This window comes from Apium graveolens, chromosome 6 (genome assembly GCF_009905375.1).
Source record: "Apium graveolens cultivar Ventura chromosome 6, ASM990537v1, whole genome shotgun sequence".
Lineage (NCBI taxonomy): Eukaryota > Viridiplantae > Streptophyta > Magnoliopsida > Apiales > Apiaceae > Apium > Apium graveolens.
The window spans coordinates 239,516,480-239,531,031 of record NC_133652.1 but is presented as its reverse complement, the minus strand read 5'-3'; the positions used below and the strand labels follow the sequence as shown (position 1 = coordinate 239,531,031).

The window sequence follows — 14,552 nt, the reverse complement described above, 5'->3', positions numbered from 1 at the left end:
TGAAACAACATGGAGACAGTCGCTTTAAGTGACATGATGGAGAATACCTTGAACGGAAAATTGACATTCGCTTTAAGCGACATGATGGAGAACGCCTTGAACGGAAAACTAACAGTCACTTTAAGTGACATGATAGAGAATGCCTTGAACGGCAAATTGACATTCGCTTTAGGCGACATGATGGAGAATGCCTTAAATAGCAAACTGACAGTCGCTTTAAGCAACATGATGGAGAACGCCTTGAACGGAAAACTGACAGTCGCTTTAAGTGACATGATGGAGAATGCCTTGAAAGGAAAACTAGCGATCTTTTTAAGCGACGTGATGATGAACGTCCCAAATGGTAGGATGACACATGCTTTAAGCAACATGAGGATAAACAACCACCTTTATGCTTTAACTACGGTCCTAAGGTAGCGAAATTCCTTGTCGGGTAAGTTCCGACCCGCAGTCGTAGGACCAAGCCGCCTTAGAAAGAAAAAGCCCCTCGTAACTCCAAATGGTGGTTTATTGGAGCAACTTCATTGGATGGAAGATTCTTTAAAGCACTTCAGGGAAAGCTTGGATCTGAGTAAGGGTGACGAATATCACCATCCTCCTCGAAGATATCACTCCAAAGAGAAATCAATTGGCGATGAACCCAAGACGGTTCAATCCATCGATTTGAAAATTGGAAAGAACCAAGAAGGATATTCATTTTCTTGTATGAACGCCCGTTTGGATAAGCGATTAGATGATGAAGATCTAAGGATGTTGATTGTAAAAACATAAATTGATGAAGATCAATTCAAGGAAGATCTCCCAATACATACAAACATGTTTCCCAAGGAGAGGGAAAGACTCTATGATGACAAGTATGCTTTTCTGTGACAAGATCAAAGAAGCTCTGATTACGAGCAAGGAAACAATTATCGAAGGATGAAAGATACTCAAGAAGGTCTTCAGGAGGAAACTAGTCACAATAAGATATTCAGAATGACTCAGAGAGGGCGTAGACACGGCCAAGGAAGGCAAGCTAAACAAAATAATGATAACGCCAAAGTGAAGGATGATCACACACTCGGCGAGAGAACTAGTGTATGCACTTGCATGCTTCCTGAGAAAAGAAAGAGACCCCGTGGTGATAGATACATTAATTACAGAGGAACGACAACTTACCAAAAGGTTGAGGATGTCTGATGGCATAGGACAGAAGTCCGAGAAACTTCAAATCAACGACGATTAAGAAGAAACGAAGAGAACAAGGAAACCAATATTGATCTTCCTCCTGGATTGAAAAGGCCTGAACGTACTCAAAATGTACAAAACAAGGAGAAGGATGATGTCAAGAAAAAGCGTGATCTTTGGAGGACCTCACCATATTGACAACACTCATAAAGTCACTGATGAGCATGCAAAAGAAACAGAAGAATCTCTTCCACCAATGCAAATAAGGCTTGGAAGTACGACCCTCAGAGAGAGAGAATCAAATTATGATGCAATAGTGATAATAGTCAATATCGAAACAGTGAATATTTGTCGGGTGTTCATCGATAATGAGAGCTCTATCAATATTCTCTACTATGACTCATACAAGAGGCTAGGACTGAGATATTGAGATATAGATAAAGAAGAAAGCTACATTTCTGGTTTTTGCGGAGAGGCGATAAAAATAAACGGAAGGTCCCGGGCGCACCCAGGTGTAACATCAGTTACGGGCACGCCCCAAGAAGGCCAAGAAGGTTTTGACTTCGATCTCGATCCTTGTATGCCATTTTCTATAGAAAGGACTAGTTCAACGGAAGATATGATTGACATCCCCGTCTCTTAAGAAGACGAAAGTAAAATATTAAAGATTGGGTCGCAATTCGGATCCCCCTTGAAGGAAAAACTCAAGAAGTTTCTAAAGGCTAATCTAGATATATTCGTATGGAGCCACGTAGATATGGTGGGGATTGATCTGAAAGTAATGTGTCATCACTTAAAGATAGATCCCAAAGTTAAGAGGGTGAGGCAAAAACGTCATCATGTTAGCGGAGAAAGAGCACAAGCGTTAAAAGAAGAAATCGATAGACTGTTAAACATAGGATTGATAAAAGAATCTTTCTGCCCTGAATGGTTAGCCAATCCGGTATTAGTAAAGAAGCCTAATAGAAGATGGAGAAATTGCGTCGATTTTACTGACTTGAATAAAGCGTGTCTCAAGGATAGCTTTCCATTACCACGCATCGATCAATTGATGGACGCTACGATAGGACATACTCTCCTTAGCTTTATGGACGCTTATTCCGAGTAAAATCAAATCCCTATATATGCTCTATATCAGGAGCATACCTCTTTTATTACCTATAGAGGGTTGTATTTCTACATCGGAATGCCATTTGGATTGGTCAATGCAGGAGCTACATACCAATAGTTTTTTAACATGATGTTCAAAGAACAGATCAGTAAAACCAAGGAGGTCTACGTGGAAGACATGCTTGTAAATTCAAAATAATCCATAGACCATGTCAAATATTTGGAAGAAATGTTTAACATTCTGCCAAAGTTCCGGATGAAGCTGAACCCCCAAAAGTGTATTTTTGGCGTGGAGTCAGGAAAGTTTCTAGGCTTCATGGTGAACCATTATGGCATTGAAGTAAATCTGGAAAAAAATCAAAGCTGTGTTAAACTTGAAATCATCGGCGTCAATCAAACAAGTTCAAGGTTTAACCGGGAGGATTGTTGCTTTGAATAAATCTGTTCAAAATATTCGGAAAAGTGCAAGGAATTTTTCAAAGCTATAAAAGGCGCAAGGAAAGACTTTTTATGGATGGAAGAATGTGAGGAAGCATTCAAGAAGATTAAAGAACATATAAGTTTTCCGCCTCTATTAACCAAACCAATAGACGGTGAAATCTTGATACTTTACTTGTCCATCTCGGAATATGTAATTATCATAGTACTAGTTTGAGAAGATGAGGAAAAATAACATTCGGTGTATTCTATGAGAAAAAGGTTGGTTGATGAAGAAACACGCTCTACCAACATGGAAAAGTTGGTATATGCCATTGTATTAGCTGCAAGAAAAGTTCGGCCATATTTTCAAGCTCACAAAATTGAAGTAAGGACAGCTTACCCATTGTGGAAGGTCATGCACAAACCGGAAGCTTCGGGAAGAATGATGAAATGGACTATCGAGTTAGGACAATTTGACTTCGAGTAAAAGCCAAGATCAGCCATTAAGGGGCAGGCGTTGGCGGATTTCATATTGGAGTTCCCTCTTGAAGATTTTTATGGACAGAAAGTGTTAGTCACAATAGAGTCACACATTGAAGAGCATCTAGAAAAGGAACAGATCCCTGAATCTTGGTGGACGTTATATATTGGTGAAGCCGTTAATCACGATGGTGTTGGGGATGGTATAATATTGGAAAGTCCTGAAGGGCATCAACTAATGAGTGTGACACACTTTACATGGAAGTCTACTAACAATGATGCCGAATACGAAGCTTTGATAAGTGTTTTGAAATTATCCTTAGAGATGAAGATTGAAAATATAATTGTTCGAAGCGATTCCATGTTGGTTGTACACCAGGTGATCGGAGGATTTCAAGCTAGAGGACCAAGAACAAAGATATATCTAAGATACTTACAAGGCCTCATCCGTAAATTCAGAGAAGTAAGAATTGAGTATATTCCAAGAGAAGAGAACAGTAATCATGATGCTTTGGAAAAATGGGGATCTCAAAAGGAAGCAACTTTACTAGGAGTCATTTCTTTGGAAATCCAGGAGAAACCTAGTATCTCGTCGGTGAAATTTATGCAAGTTGAGTGCTCACCCGAAGAAAGTTGGATGACTCCTATATGTGAGTACTTGAAGCACAGAACACTTCTGAAGGATAGGATGACAGCTAGGAAACTCCGATATAAAGCAGCGCGATACGTGGAATATGATTTCCAGTTATACAAAAGAGGTTTTAATCAACCATGACTGAAGTGCAACAAGGGAGAAGGCTGTCTCAGTATTCTTAGAGAAGGACATAAAGGAATCTGCGACAATCACTCGGGGGGTGGATCACTTGCGGCCAGTATTACATCAGGGTTACTATTTTCCAACCTTGCGAGAAGATTCATTTAAGTGACTTAAAGAATGTGATAGATGTCAAAGGTTCACAAACTTCTCCAACATACCGACAACTAATCTAACTATTATAGCGAGTCCTTGGCCATTGTCATGTGGGGGATTGACTTGATCGGGGAACTCCCCAAAGCCAGAGGGGGTGTTAAGTACGTAATTGTAGTTGTGGATTACTTTACCTAATGGTCAGAAGCTATTCCCTTGGCAACCATTACGGCAAAGAAGATAGTAGACTTCGTCTGTCATTCTATAATATGTCGATTTGGGATATAAGCTAGTCTCCGAAAATGAAAAGCAGTTTGACAGCAAGAAATTGAAGATGTTGTGTGAGAACTTGAAGATACAAAAAGATTTCACCGCAGTATATCATCTCCAAAGTAACGGACAGACATAAGCTATTAATAAAATCATCAAATATACACTGAAGCCTAAGTTAGAGGATTGCAAAGGGGGTTGTCCTGAAGAGCTCTCGGAGGTGTTGTGGTCATACAACACTACTCTTAGATCTACTAGAGTAGAAACACCTTTCATGTTGACATATGTTTGTGAAGCCATGATATCGATAAAAGTTAAAGCTGGGTCTCTCCACAGGATTAAATCCCGCTATGAAGATAGTGAAGTTACGCAACTGATGTAATTAGTCCAATTGAAAGAAGTCAGAATAGTTTCTCAAGTAAAATTGGCGGCGTATCAGCAACGAGTATCCATATTTTATAATATAAAGGTCAAAGTACGGCTATTGAAAGTTGGAAACTTGGTATTGAGAATGGTCATGTCTAACACGAAGATAGGCAGCCATGAAGTTTCTGGGGTAATTGGGAAGGACCTTATATAGTCCGAGCGGTACTTTAGGAAGGAACATATTATCTCGAGAACTTGAACAGAAAGCCTATTCCTCGAGTTTGGAATGCGGAACATCTGCAGAAATATTTCTAGTAAGGCGCGGCTTCGGCCCTTTACTTACTTATATGCACTATAGTAGATTCAATTAGGGCTCAACCCAAATAGTAGACTAGCAGCAATAAAATTCCTCCTAGCCTAGGGGTAGTGCGTGTGCTATCTCGCTTAGCGTTAATCATAGGATGTTTACTTTTCTTTTTTCCTTTTATTCCCCGACCGACAATAGCGTTGCTTGGGACTAGTATGAAATTTTGTGCAATAGTACATTATTAATAAAATTCTGAAGTTTTTTATTTCAAAGTTTTTATCTTAAAGTTATGGAGAACAACTCTTATCAGTACAATAAGTTTAAGTTATGCTAATGAAAGGAGAGAGAGATTGCTTCCATAAAAGACATGAAGTTGACGAAGAAGCTAAAAGCTTCTTAGGGCGCGCCCTCAGAGGTATTCCTCCCACAATATAATTATTCGGCTTGAGTTCTTCGAGTTATGAGTTAGTTTACTGTCTTATTCTGGTTTCGTATTTCTAGAATATTAAGAATAGTTCCAAGGGGCACAAGAAGACGCAAAACCTCCCGAAGAAGCCATATGCCTCCCTGGGCGCGCCCAATGAGGGGACACTTCTCGAAAGGAAGGTTTTAAATCCATATCCCTCTGGCTTACAAGTTTGCTTGATTAGTTGGTTTTTGCAAGAGGAAAATAATCTAAGGAAAAATCGAAGCACAATGATAAAGGACGCAATATGAAATCTAGATGCAAAATACAATAAGTAAATAGGTTCGTACAAGCTGCAAGGATTTTATAGAGGCCCGCACCACAAAAAAAAGTTGTAGTATCCTTGAAGTTACAAGGAAATGCATATGAAAAGTGCAAGATGTAGAGAGCCTAAGATGTACATCCTTACTCTCGGGGGGTAAACGGAAGATAAAGTGTACAAGGAGAAGCCGTAATGGAAACAACATCGCTCGTAGGAACAACATCACCCAGGAAGCAACACCATCATGAGAAATAACGACATTAATCGTCTCAGTTACGACTCCTACCATGCTTTTTGTTGCGACGGAAGAGCGGCGAACAAGTCCTAAGGCAACCTTCCTAGCGGCTATAGCATAAGCATTGTCCCTATTGAAGTTAGCAACATAGGACAACGTCTCTGCATCAAAGGAGCTAAAGTCATAGGTAGGATCGCTGGCCAAGAAGGTAGTGAGAAGCATAGCAAAGCCTTCTTCAATACTCGTATCATAGACTTTTTCCTTCTCCTTTTTCCATCCGTTTTGTTGATCCTCTTGGAGTTTAATGGTCTGAGCTCAAATTTTACCTCTTTCAACTTAGGGCTGCGTCCCAAGAATCATGCAAGTCGTAAATAATCTGTCCCTTCCTTTTCAGTTCATGTGCATGTTCAACAATTATAACATCCTTATCCTTGCTCTTCTTCCTCAACAATTCTTTAGCATTCGTGGCAAGAAAAATTAGTTTCCCCCGCTCCGAGTTAAGGCTATCAAGATGAGCTCTATCCTTAGGAGCTATGGAAGCATCCTCCAAAGAAAAGAATAGCAATTGCACAGCAGATGTGACCCATGCACGATCTATTTTAGTCAATGACGAATTCTTGCAAGAAGTTAACTCCTTAGCTCCGAGAAAAGACATAATCAAAGGACCTAAGTGAGATTCCACTTGGAAAAGAGAAGAAGAAGTCTTCACCTTCTTCGGAGAACCAACTTTCACGCTAACTCTAGTACGCTTTGGCGAGACTACCGGAAGTGCCTGAACAACTTCCATAAGAGAAGAACTAGGGCACACATCATACTGAGAAGAAGGTTTAGCAACATCCCTCTCGGGCACTGTCTTCTCAGAAGCAAGACAAGGCTTGAAACACTTGAGAATGCGAGAAGACATGCCTGAAAAAACCACGTGAAATAAATTAATATGATTCATACAAGAAAGACACGACATGTGCGAGCAAATAAAGTTGTGACCCATGCTTTAGATAGACTCCAGGCGCGCCCCGTACAATGGAGGCCATCAATTATTATGTTCCAAGGGTTAGGTTGTTCGCTCAGGCGCGCCCTACGAAGGGAAAAACATGGAGACACAACTCGAAGACCCCATGACGATCCTAATACACACCCCGTGAACAAAAATAAATGAAGGACTTATCGCAATGTAAAATACTTATAAACACAATTGATGATTAGACTGAAGATTCAACAAGATCAAAAGGTGACGTATACAGCCTATACATACATATACACACAAAAACATATAACAAGAATATGGATTTCAAGAAGCTCGCATTTCATGTACCTATAAATATACAAGGAGGAAATTAGGAAAAAGAGCATGATGAAATACATTGGAATAAGAGGAATGAAGAAATTTGAGTGAAAGCGAAGAGAAAGCCGGTAACAAGACAAATCCGAGATTCTTGAAGATGTTGAGAAAAGAAAAGTTTTTTATTTGAAAGATAGAAGATGAATATAAAATGAAGAGGAAGGAGAGCTTATAAGAGCAACAATTATCATTTTTGAAATTTGAACCCCCAGAATAGATTCCCAGGGGTAGGGCGCGCCCCTTATGCTTCCGGGAGAAGGAATGAAGAAAATTTTATGGAAAAAAATTAAAGGAGGATATTTAGCAAAAAATATTTACGGAGAACGTTTACCGAGGATATCTTGCGGAAAATGTGTACGGAGGACATTTGCGGAGGATATTTTGCGAAAAATATCTATGAAGGACGTTTTTGGAGGATCTTTGCAAAAAAATTTGAGAGATTTTGCGGAAAGCATTTGACATGGAGACTCGGCAGAAGTTTTTTATGATGAAGATTATCAACTAAAATATTCCTTTACGGGAGAAAGAATTCACACGTATGGAAGGGAGTTTATTGGCAAAAGATAAAGTAAAGACATTACGGATGACAAAGATTATGGAAGAAATAGAAGAAGATTTTTCACTTTACTTTTAGCAAACTATAAAACCGGGGGGGGTAGTTGTTATACCATAAAATCGTCATGGGTATTTTATCAGATCTTTAAGAAAATGGGTCGGATCACCACCGAGGAGGAGAAAGGACGAGCTCTGGAGAACATGTCTGCGGAGCCCAGGGCGCTCCCTATAGGGCATTCCCTTTACCGGGGACACTTAAGACGACTATAGGGCACTCCATATTTGGGAGCCGCTTACGATGACTATTGATGATGAGAAGTTACGACGACGATTGGTGAAGATGTACATGACGGTTTACGATGATCATTATGATGGAGGATTACGATGACCATGGTCAAGGAAGTGTTCGATGACCTCTATGACGATGGTACAACGACGGTCTCCATAGTAGAAGATGACGACGAAGAAAAAGTATTGGTAAAGAGCCTACAGAGGATGATCTTAGGTCAAGGAAGAAGGCGTGAAATAATCAAGAAATGAAGAATGGCCCAAGCTCCGGGGAAGTGTCCCCATACCCTCATAGGGCGCACCCAGTGCTATATGGCTGCACGGGATTGTTGTTTTGCAACAAAAGGTAACAAGGAAGAGTAAGCGAGAAGGTATCTCCCATAACTAAACTGGGAGGTGAACAAAGCATAAGAATCGTATAAGGAAGAGGAGCTCCCAGAGGACCTCTCCATGCTTAAGGCGCCCTCTAGGCATAAGGGAGGACTCCGGAGAGCTCCAACCCTTCACAAGGCATGCCCCGTGAAGGAAAAGGGCCCTCCGGGAGCCCATCATCCCGGAAAATATGTCGAAGGTGTTGTTCTGTAGTCTTGCGGGTTATCCTCTTCGGGGAACGATCGTAAACATCTAGTGTGTACTTTGGGAGCCCTGTCTCCGTATTCGGCGGGTTGTCCTCGACGGGAGACTCTGGAGTTATCTCGCACTTTACAGTTCTATGCTTGGGATCACTTATCCTGTAGTCTGGTGGGTTATCCTCATCGGGGGAAAGGATGTGCTTTGGTATTTACGGTAAGTCATGGCTATACCTGCAGTTACGATTGATGGAAGTAGCAGTAGCGGATGGGGATATCCACTAGGTTCGACAACTCCTATTGGGCCATGGAATGAGAAGCTAGGTCCATCTAGGTTTCTTATCCTCTATGAACTACGTCTAGTTTGATCCTCTATAAAAGAAGGTAGGTAGGCACATTGTGAGGGCAAGTGTTTGAGAGCTCTGAGAAGGCAAACATAAACCCTAGCAATCTTAGCCATTTCTTAAGCACAAATCAACGCAGTCCGGTGTTTTCTCTGATCACCGACCACCGCATCATATCTTGATTCCAGCCGTGAACCTCAAATAACCAAATTCCTCCGTTAACACTAAGTATTAGTCCATCAATAGCTAGCCTTGCAGTATATCCATTGATAATTCATATTGTTACATCAATTACTTTATAGCAGTTGAGAGGGACACAGTCTGCACTACTTCTGCAAATATTCAAAAAAATTATTCTAACTCTACTAAGATTGAGGTAAGGGGGTGAACATTCTAAGAGTGAGAGGCTGCTTTTACAGCAGATAAAATAAGAGAAGTGTGAATGAGAGGCAGGGCAATTCTTTCATCCTATAAGTGAGACAGAGAATTCCACCTTAGAATGTGAGGATGTGAGGATGTGAGGTGTGTGAGCTAAGGGGATCCCCTGATGTAAGAAAATAGAGAACAAAAGAAAAATACAGGTACAACTGGAAGCAATATGAATATTCTCGGTGATGACATTAAAGAGGCTGCTGCAAATCCCATGATAGTCTACCACATCCTAGCTGTACTCAATCTGGACTCAATTGGAGAAGAGTATCTTCTCATATCCTCAAGTGAACACAAAATCCTTGATGCAAATTCAAACCCTTGATTCAACAAAACAGAGGGAGAAGTAAATAGCTCTATCTGAGGGGGAGCAAGAAGTTGCAGCTCTAACAGACAAATCTCATCAATCTAAGAGGATGCAGAGCATCGACAAAAAGTGAAATCACTAGAAGGACAACACTGCATCAACAAAAGGGGAGTAACGACTTAGATCCTTAAATTTCTTGGAAGCTATGCAAATGCTAAAGCTAAAGACTTGTACACACGTTGAATTGTTGAAAATTCATTCACTAACCAATCAAATGAAGCTGGCCACAGAGCTGGAGTTACAACTAAAAGCTGAGAAGCAGTCAAGAAGCCCAAGGAAAAGAGGATAAGAACAGTTGCAAGGAAGAAAGATAATTCAGGTGTTACTTGTACTTCATTCAGTTCTGAATCAATCAAAGTAACTACTGAATTTAATGAGGATCTAATACTGTCTAATAATGAACCTGTCAATTCTAAGAAATGTGTGTGACATCTCTCTTTTCTAAAAAGGGCTTGAAGGTCATCAATAATGAAAGGACTCCAGAAACCAGTCTTCAAAAATAAAAATCTCTTAATCCAGTGAAGAAGGTTGAGGACAATTACTCAATCATATGTCCAACTAACAGTGATGAGTCTTCTCCGAAACATACTTCATCCAAACAAGATTCATGGAGTTAGTATGGTGCATTCCACCTCAAAAATGTCTGATAAGCCATTGTTTGATCACAAAAAAGGAATCAACAATATATAATGTGTACATCGCATCTTGAAAGAAGGATACTCATTCTTGATAAGAAGACATGTTTAGGTTTAACAAGATCTGGAAATCTTAATTCCACTGCCAGAAGTCTATCACTTCAGAGAAACAATGAAAATTCAATATTTTTTTTAAAGAAGCTAATTGTCAAGATGAAGGATGAATGGCTTTTTCCTAAAAGTGCGAATTGGAATATCAAATAGCAAAGAAATCACTCTCTCGTATACTCAGACTAAAGGAGTTACTTTCAGAGTAACATCTTTTCTTAAAACTATTTCCTTGTACACTCTATATATTAGCTTAACATGACACAATTATATGCACTTTTAAATGTATATAAGTCATAATGTGTTTTGTTATCATTAAGTCTTTAATGTATGGATGTTATTATATCAGTTATAAATTGGGGAATATTGTTAGGAATAAAGTCTAAATCCTGATGATAAATAAACCATATTGCATAATTATGTTACGACACACTTTAGACTTCAACGACTAGCGATCATAAGGGATAGCCGTTGAAGGAGTTGCCCATCAACGGATGAGGATTTTGCAACATTTTCTTGTGTGATTCTTTATTTTAGATAGCAATATTGTTATTCATTCAAAATTCATGTTGACTCAATGGATAATCTAGAATAGGATGGCTAATTGTAAATACTCGATATCATGTAATTCTGATTAAGTGAAACACTACAAGAAATTTACAATCAGACAACACTTGACAGACAATGGTTAAAAAAAAACCGTCGTCCTAAAAAATCATATAACGGTGAATTGAATTTGCAAAAAAAACAGTTGTGTGAGCTCTAGAACAGACAACGGATATCCATCTTTTTTAAACTGTTGTACAAGTTGTATCCTCTCATCGAGTCAGACAACGGTTTTTTAAATATAGTGTTGTTGTAGATCTTTAACACAACGATTACAAACCGTTGTTACTATGTTAACGTATAGGGTTAGAAGACAACGGTTTTAACATTACATTGTGTAATTCAGATAACGGTTTTTTAGAAAGGTTGTCCTCTAAACCATCAAACAACAGAGTGAAAACAGTTGTCTGAGGAATTTAAATGGGTACCACGTATTGAGGTGGCAGCACGTGATAGGTGGTAAATCTTTCATAAGGATTGCTGAGGTGGCGAAATGAGAGCCCTTCATTGAAATGAGATTTGATATCGGCCGTTAGATCGAAAAATAGCTAATATTCTTATACAACGGTTTTATGTTAAAACAAAAGTGTTGTCTTAGTTAGTCTCATACAAGTTTTTAGAAGGGTTGTCTTAAAAACCTTCATACAACGGAATAAAACAGTTGTTTGAAATAGTTATTTTATAATTTAAATAGGCACCACCTGATGAGGTGGCAGCGCATGATAGGTTGTAAACATATTACTCGGATTGCTGAAGTGTCACAATGACAGCCCTTGATTAAATTGAGATTAGATATTAGCCGTTAGATTGAAAAAAGCTGATATACTTACACAACGGTTTATAATAAAAAAAAGCGTTGTCTTAGTTTGTCTTTACACAATGGTGTTTCAAGGAAACCATTGTAAAAGTATTACTGTATAAAATGAGATTCCCGATTACAAAGTTTAATTTTTAAATGATTTTTTCGATGATCCAACCGTACGGATGTTAAGATATATCAATTTTAGTCATATGAAAAAATTATTAAAAAATTTAAAATTCATCTTGCATGTCAGGATTAGAAAAATCTGGTAAAAGTACCCCTCCCGACAACGAGACTCGTTCCCGATTTACAGGATTAATTTTTTAAAATGATTTTTCGACGATCCAACCGTGCGGATGTTAAGATATATCGATTTTAGTCATAAGAACAAATTATTAAAAAATTTGAAATTCTTTTTGCATGTCAGGATTAGAAAAATCTGGTAAAAGTACCCCTCCTGACAACGAGACTCGTTCCCGATTTACAGGATTAATTTTTTAAAATGATTTTTCGACGATCCAACCGTACGGATGTTAAGATATATCAATTTTAGTCATAAGAACAAATTATTAAAAAATTTGAAATTCATTTTGCATGTCAGGATTAGAAAAATCTGGTAAAAGTACCCCTCATAACAACGAGACTCGTTCCCGATTTACAGGATTATATTTTTAAAATGATTTTTCGACGATCCAACCGTACGGATGTTAAGATATATCGATTTTAGTCATAAGAAAAAATTATTAAAAATTTTGAAATTCATTTTGCATGTCAGGATTAGAAAAATCTGGTAAAAGTACCCCTCCCGACAACGAGACTCGTTCCCAATTTATAGGATTAATTTTTTAAAATGATTTTTCGAAGATCCAACTGTACGGATGTTAAGATATATCGATTTTAGTCATAAGAACAAATTATTAAAAAATTTGAAATTTATTTTGCATGTCAGGATTAGAAAAATTTGGTAAAAGTACCCCTCCCGACAAGGAGACTCGTTCCCGATTTACAGGATTAATTTTTTAAAATAATTTTTCGACGATCCAACCGTACGGATGTTAAGATATATCGATTTTATTCATAAGAACAAATTATTAAAATATTTGAAATTTATTTTGCATGTCAGGATTAGAAAAATCTGGTAAAAGTACCCCTCCCGACAACGAGACTCGTTCCCGATTTACAGGATTAATTTTTTAAAATGATTTTTCGACGATCTAAGCATACGGATGTTAAGATATATTGACTTTAGTCATAAAAAAAATTATTAAAAAATTTGAAATTCATTTTGCATGTCAGGATTAGAAAAATCTGGTAAAAGTACCCCTCCCGACAATGAGACTCGTTTCCGATTTACAGGATTAATTTTTTAAAATGATTTTTCGACGATCCAACCGTACGGATGTTAAGATATATCAATTTTTGTCATAAGAAAAAAATATTAAAAAATTTGAAATTTATTTTGCATGTCAGGATTAGAAAAATCTGGTAAAAGTACCCCTCCCGACAACGAGACTCGTTCCCGATTTACAAGATTAATTTTTTAAAATGATTTTTCGACGATCCAACCGTACGGATGTTAAGATATATCGATTTTAGTCATAAGAACAAATTATTAAAATATTTGAAATTCATCTTGCATGTCAGGATTAGAAAAATCTAGTAAAAGTACCACTCCCGACAACGAGACTCGTTCTGAATTTACAAGATTAAGTTTTAAAATGAATTTTTTGACGATCCAACCGTACGGATGTTACGATATATCTATTTTAGTCTTGTGAAAAAATTATTAACAAATTTGAAATTCATCTTGCATGTCAGGATTAGAAAAATCCAGTAAAAGTACCACTTTCGACAACGAGACTCGTACCCGATTTACATGATTAATTTTTTAAATGAATTTTTCGACGATCCAACCGTACAGATGTTAAGATACATCAATTTTAGTCATATAAAAAAATTATTAACAAATTTTAAATTCATCTTACATGTCAGGGATTAGAAAAATCCGGTAAATGTACCCCTCCCGACAACGAGACTTATTCCCGATTCACAAGATTAATTTTTAAAATGGTTTTTTCGATGATCCAACTGTACAGATGTTGAGATATATTAATTTTAGTAATATGAAAAAATTATTAACAAATTTAAAATTAATCTTGCATGTCAGGATTAGAAAAATCTAATAAAAGTAATATTCCCAATATAATTTATCACGTCGACGATTCAACCGTACAGATAATTTTAATATATCACGGAGTCGAATAAACCTTACAAATATTTAGGTATTAAAAATGTTTAAAATTTAGCTAGACTTTGATTTTAATTTTGAATAAATTTTAAAAAATTATAGTAAAAAATAATTATTTAAAAATTGACTTGTTTAATTATATCAAACCAATATTTCCGTGGGAAAATGATTTGTTTCCCCCCTTTACAAAATTAGGTTTCCCTCCTTAACAAAATTGGATTCCCCCCTTACTTCCAAATCTGAGAATATATGGGATAACTTTTCATTCTCTT

The 14,552-nt window shown here is 37.6% G+C and overlaps 1 protein-coding gene across 1 annotated transcript; it reads left to right on the top strand.

The window, feature by feature from the left end:
* Positions 1-1,924: 1,924 nt before the first annotated feature.
* On the top strand, positions 1,925-3,952 carry LOC141665807 (uncharacterized). Its single transcript, XM_074471790.1, has 3 exons — positions 1,925-2,271; positions 2,977-3,109; positions 3,263-3,952. Exons 1-3 carry the CDS (start codon positions 1,925-1,927, stop codon positions 3,950-3,952), a joined length of 1,170 nt encoding a protein of 389 aa, XP_074327891.1.
* Positions 3,953-14,552: the final 10,600 nt, after the last annotated feature.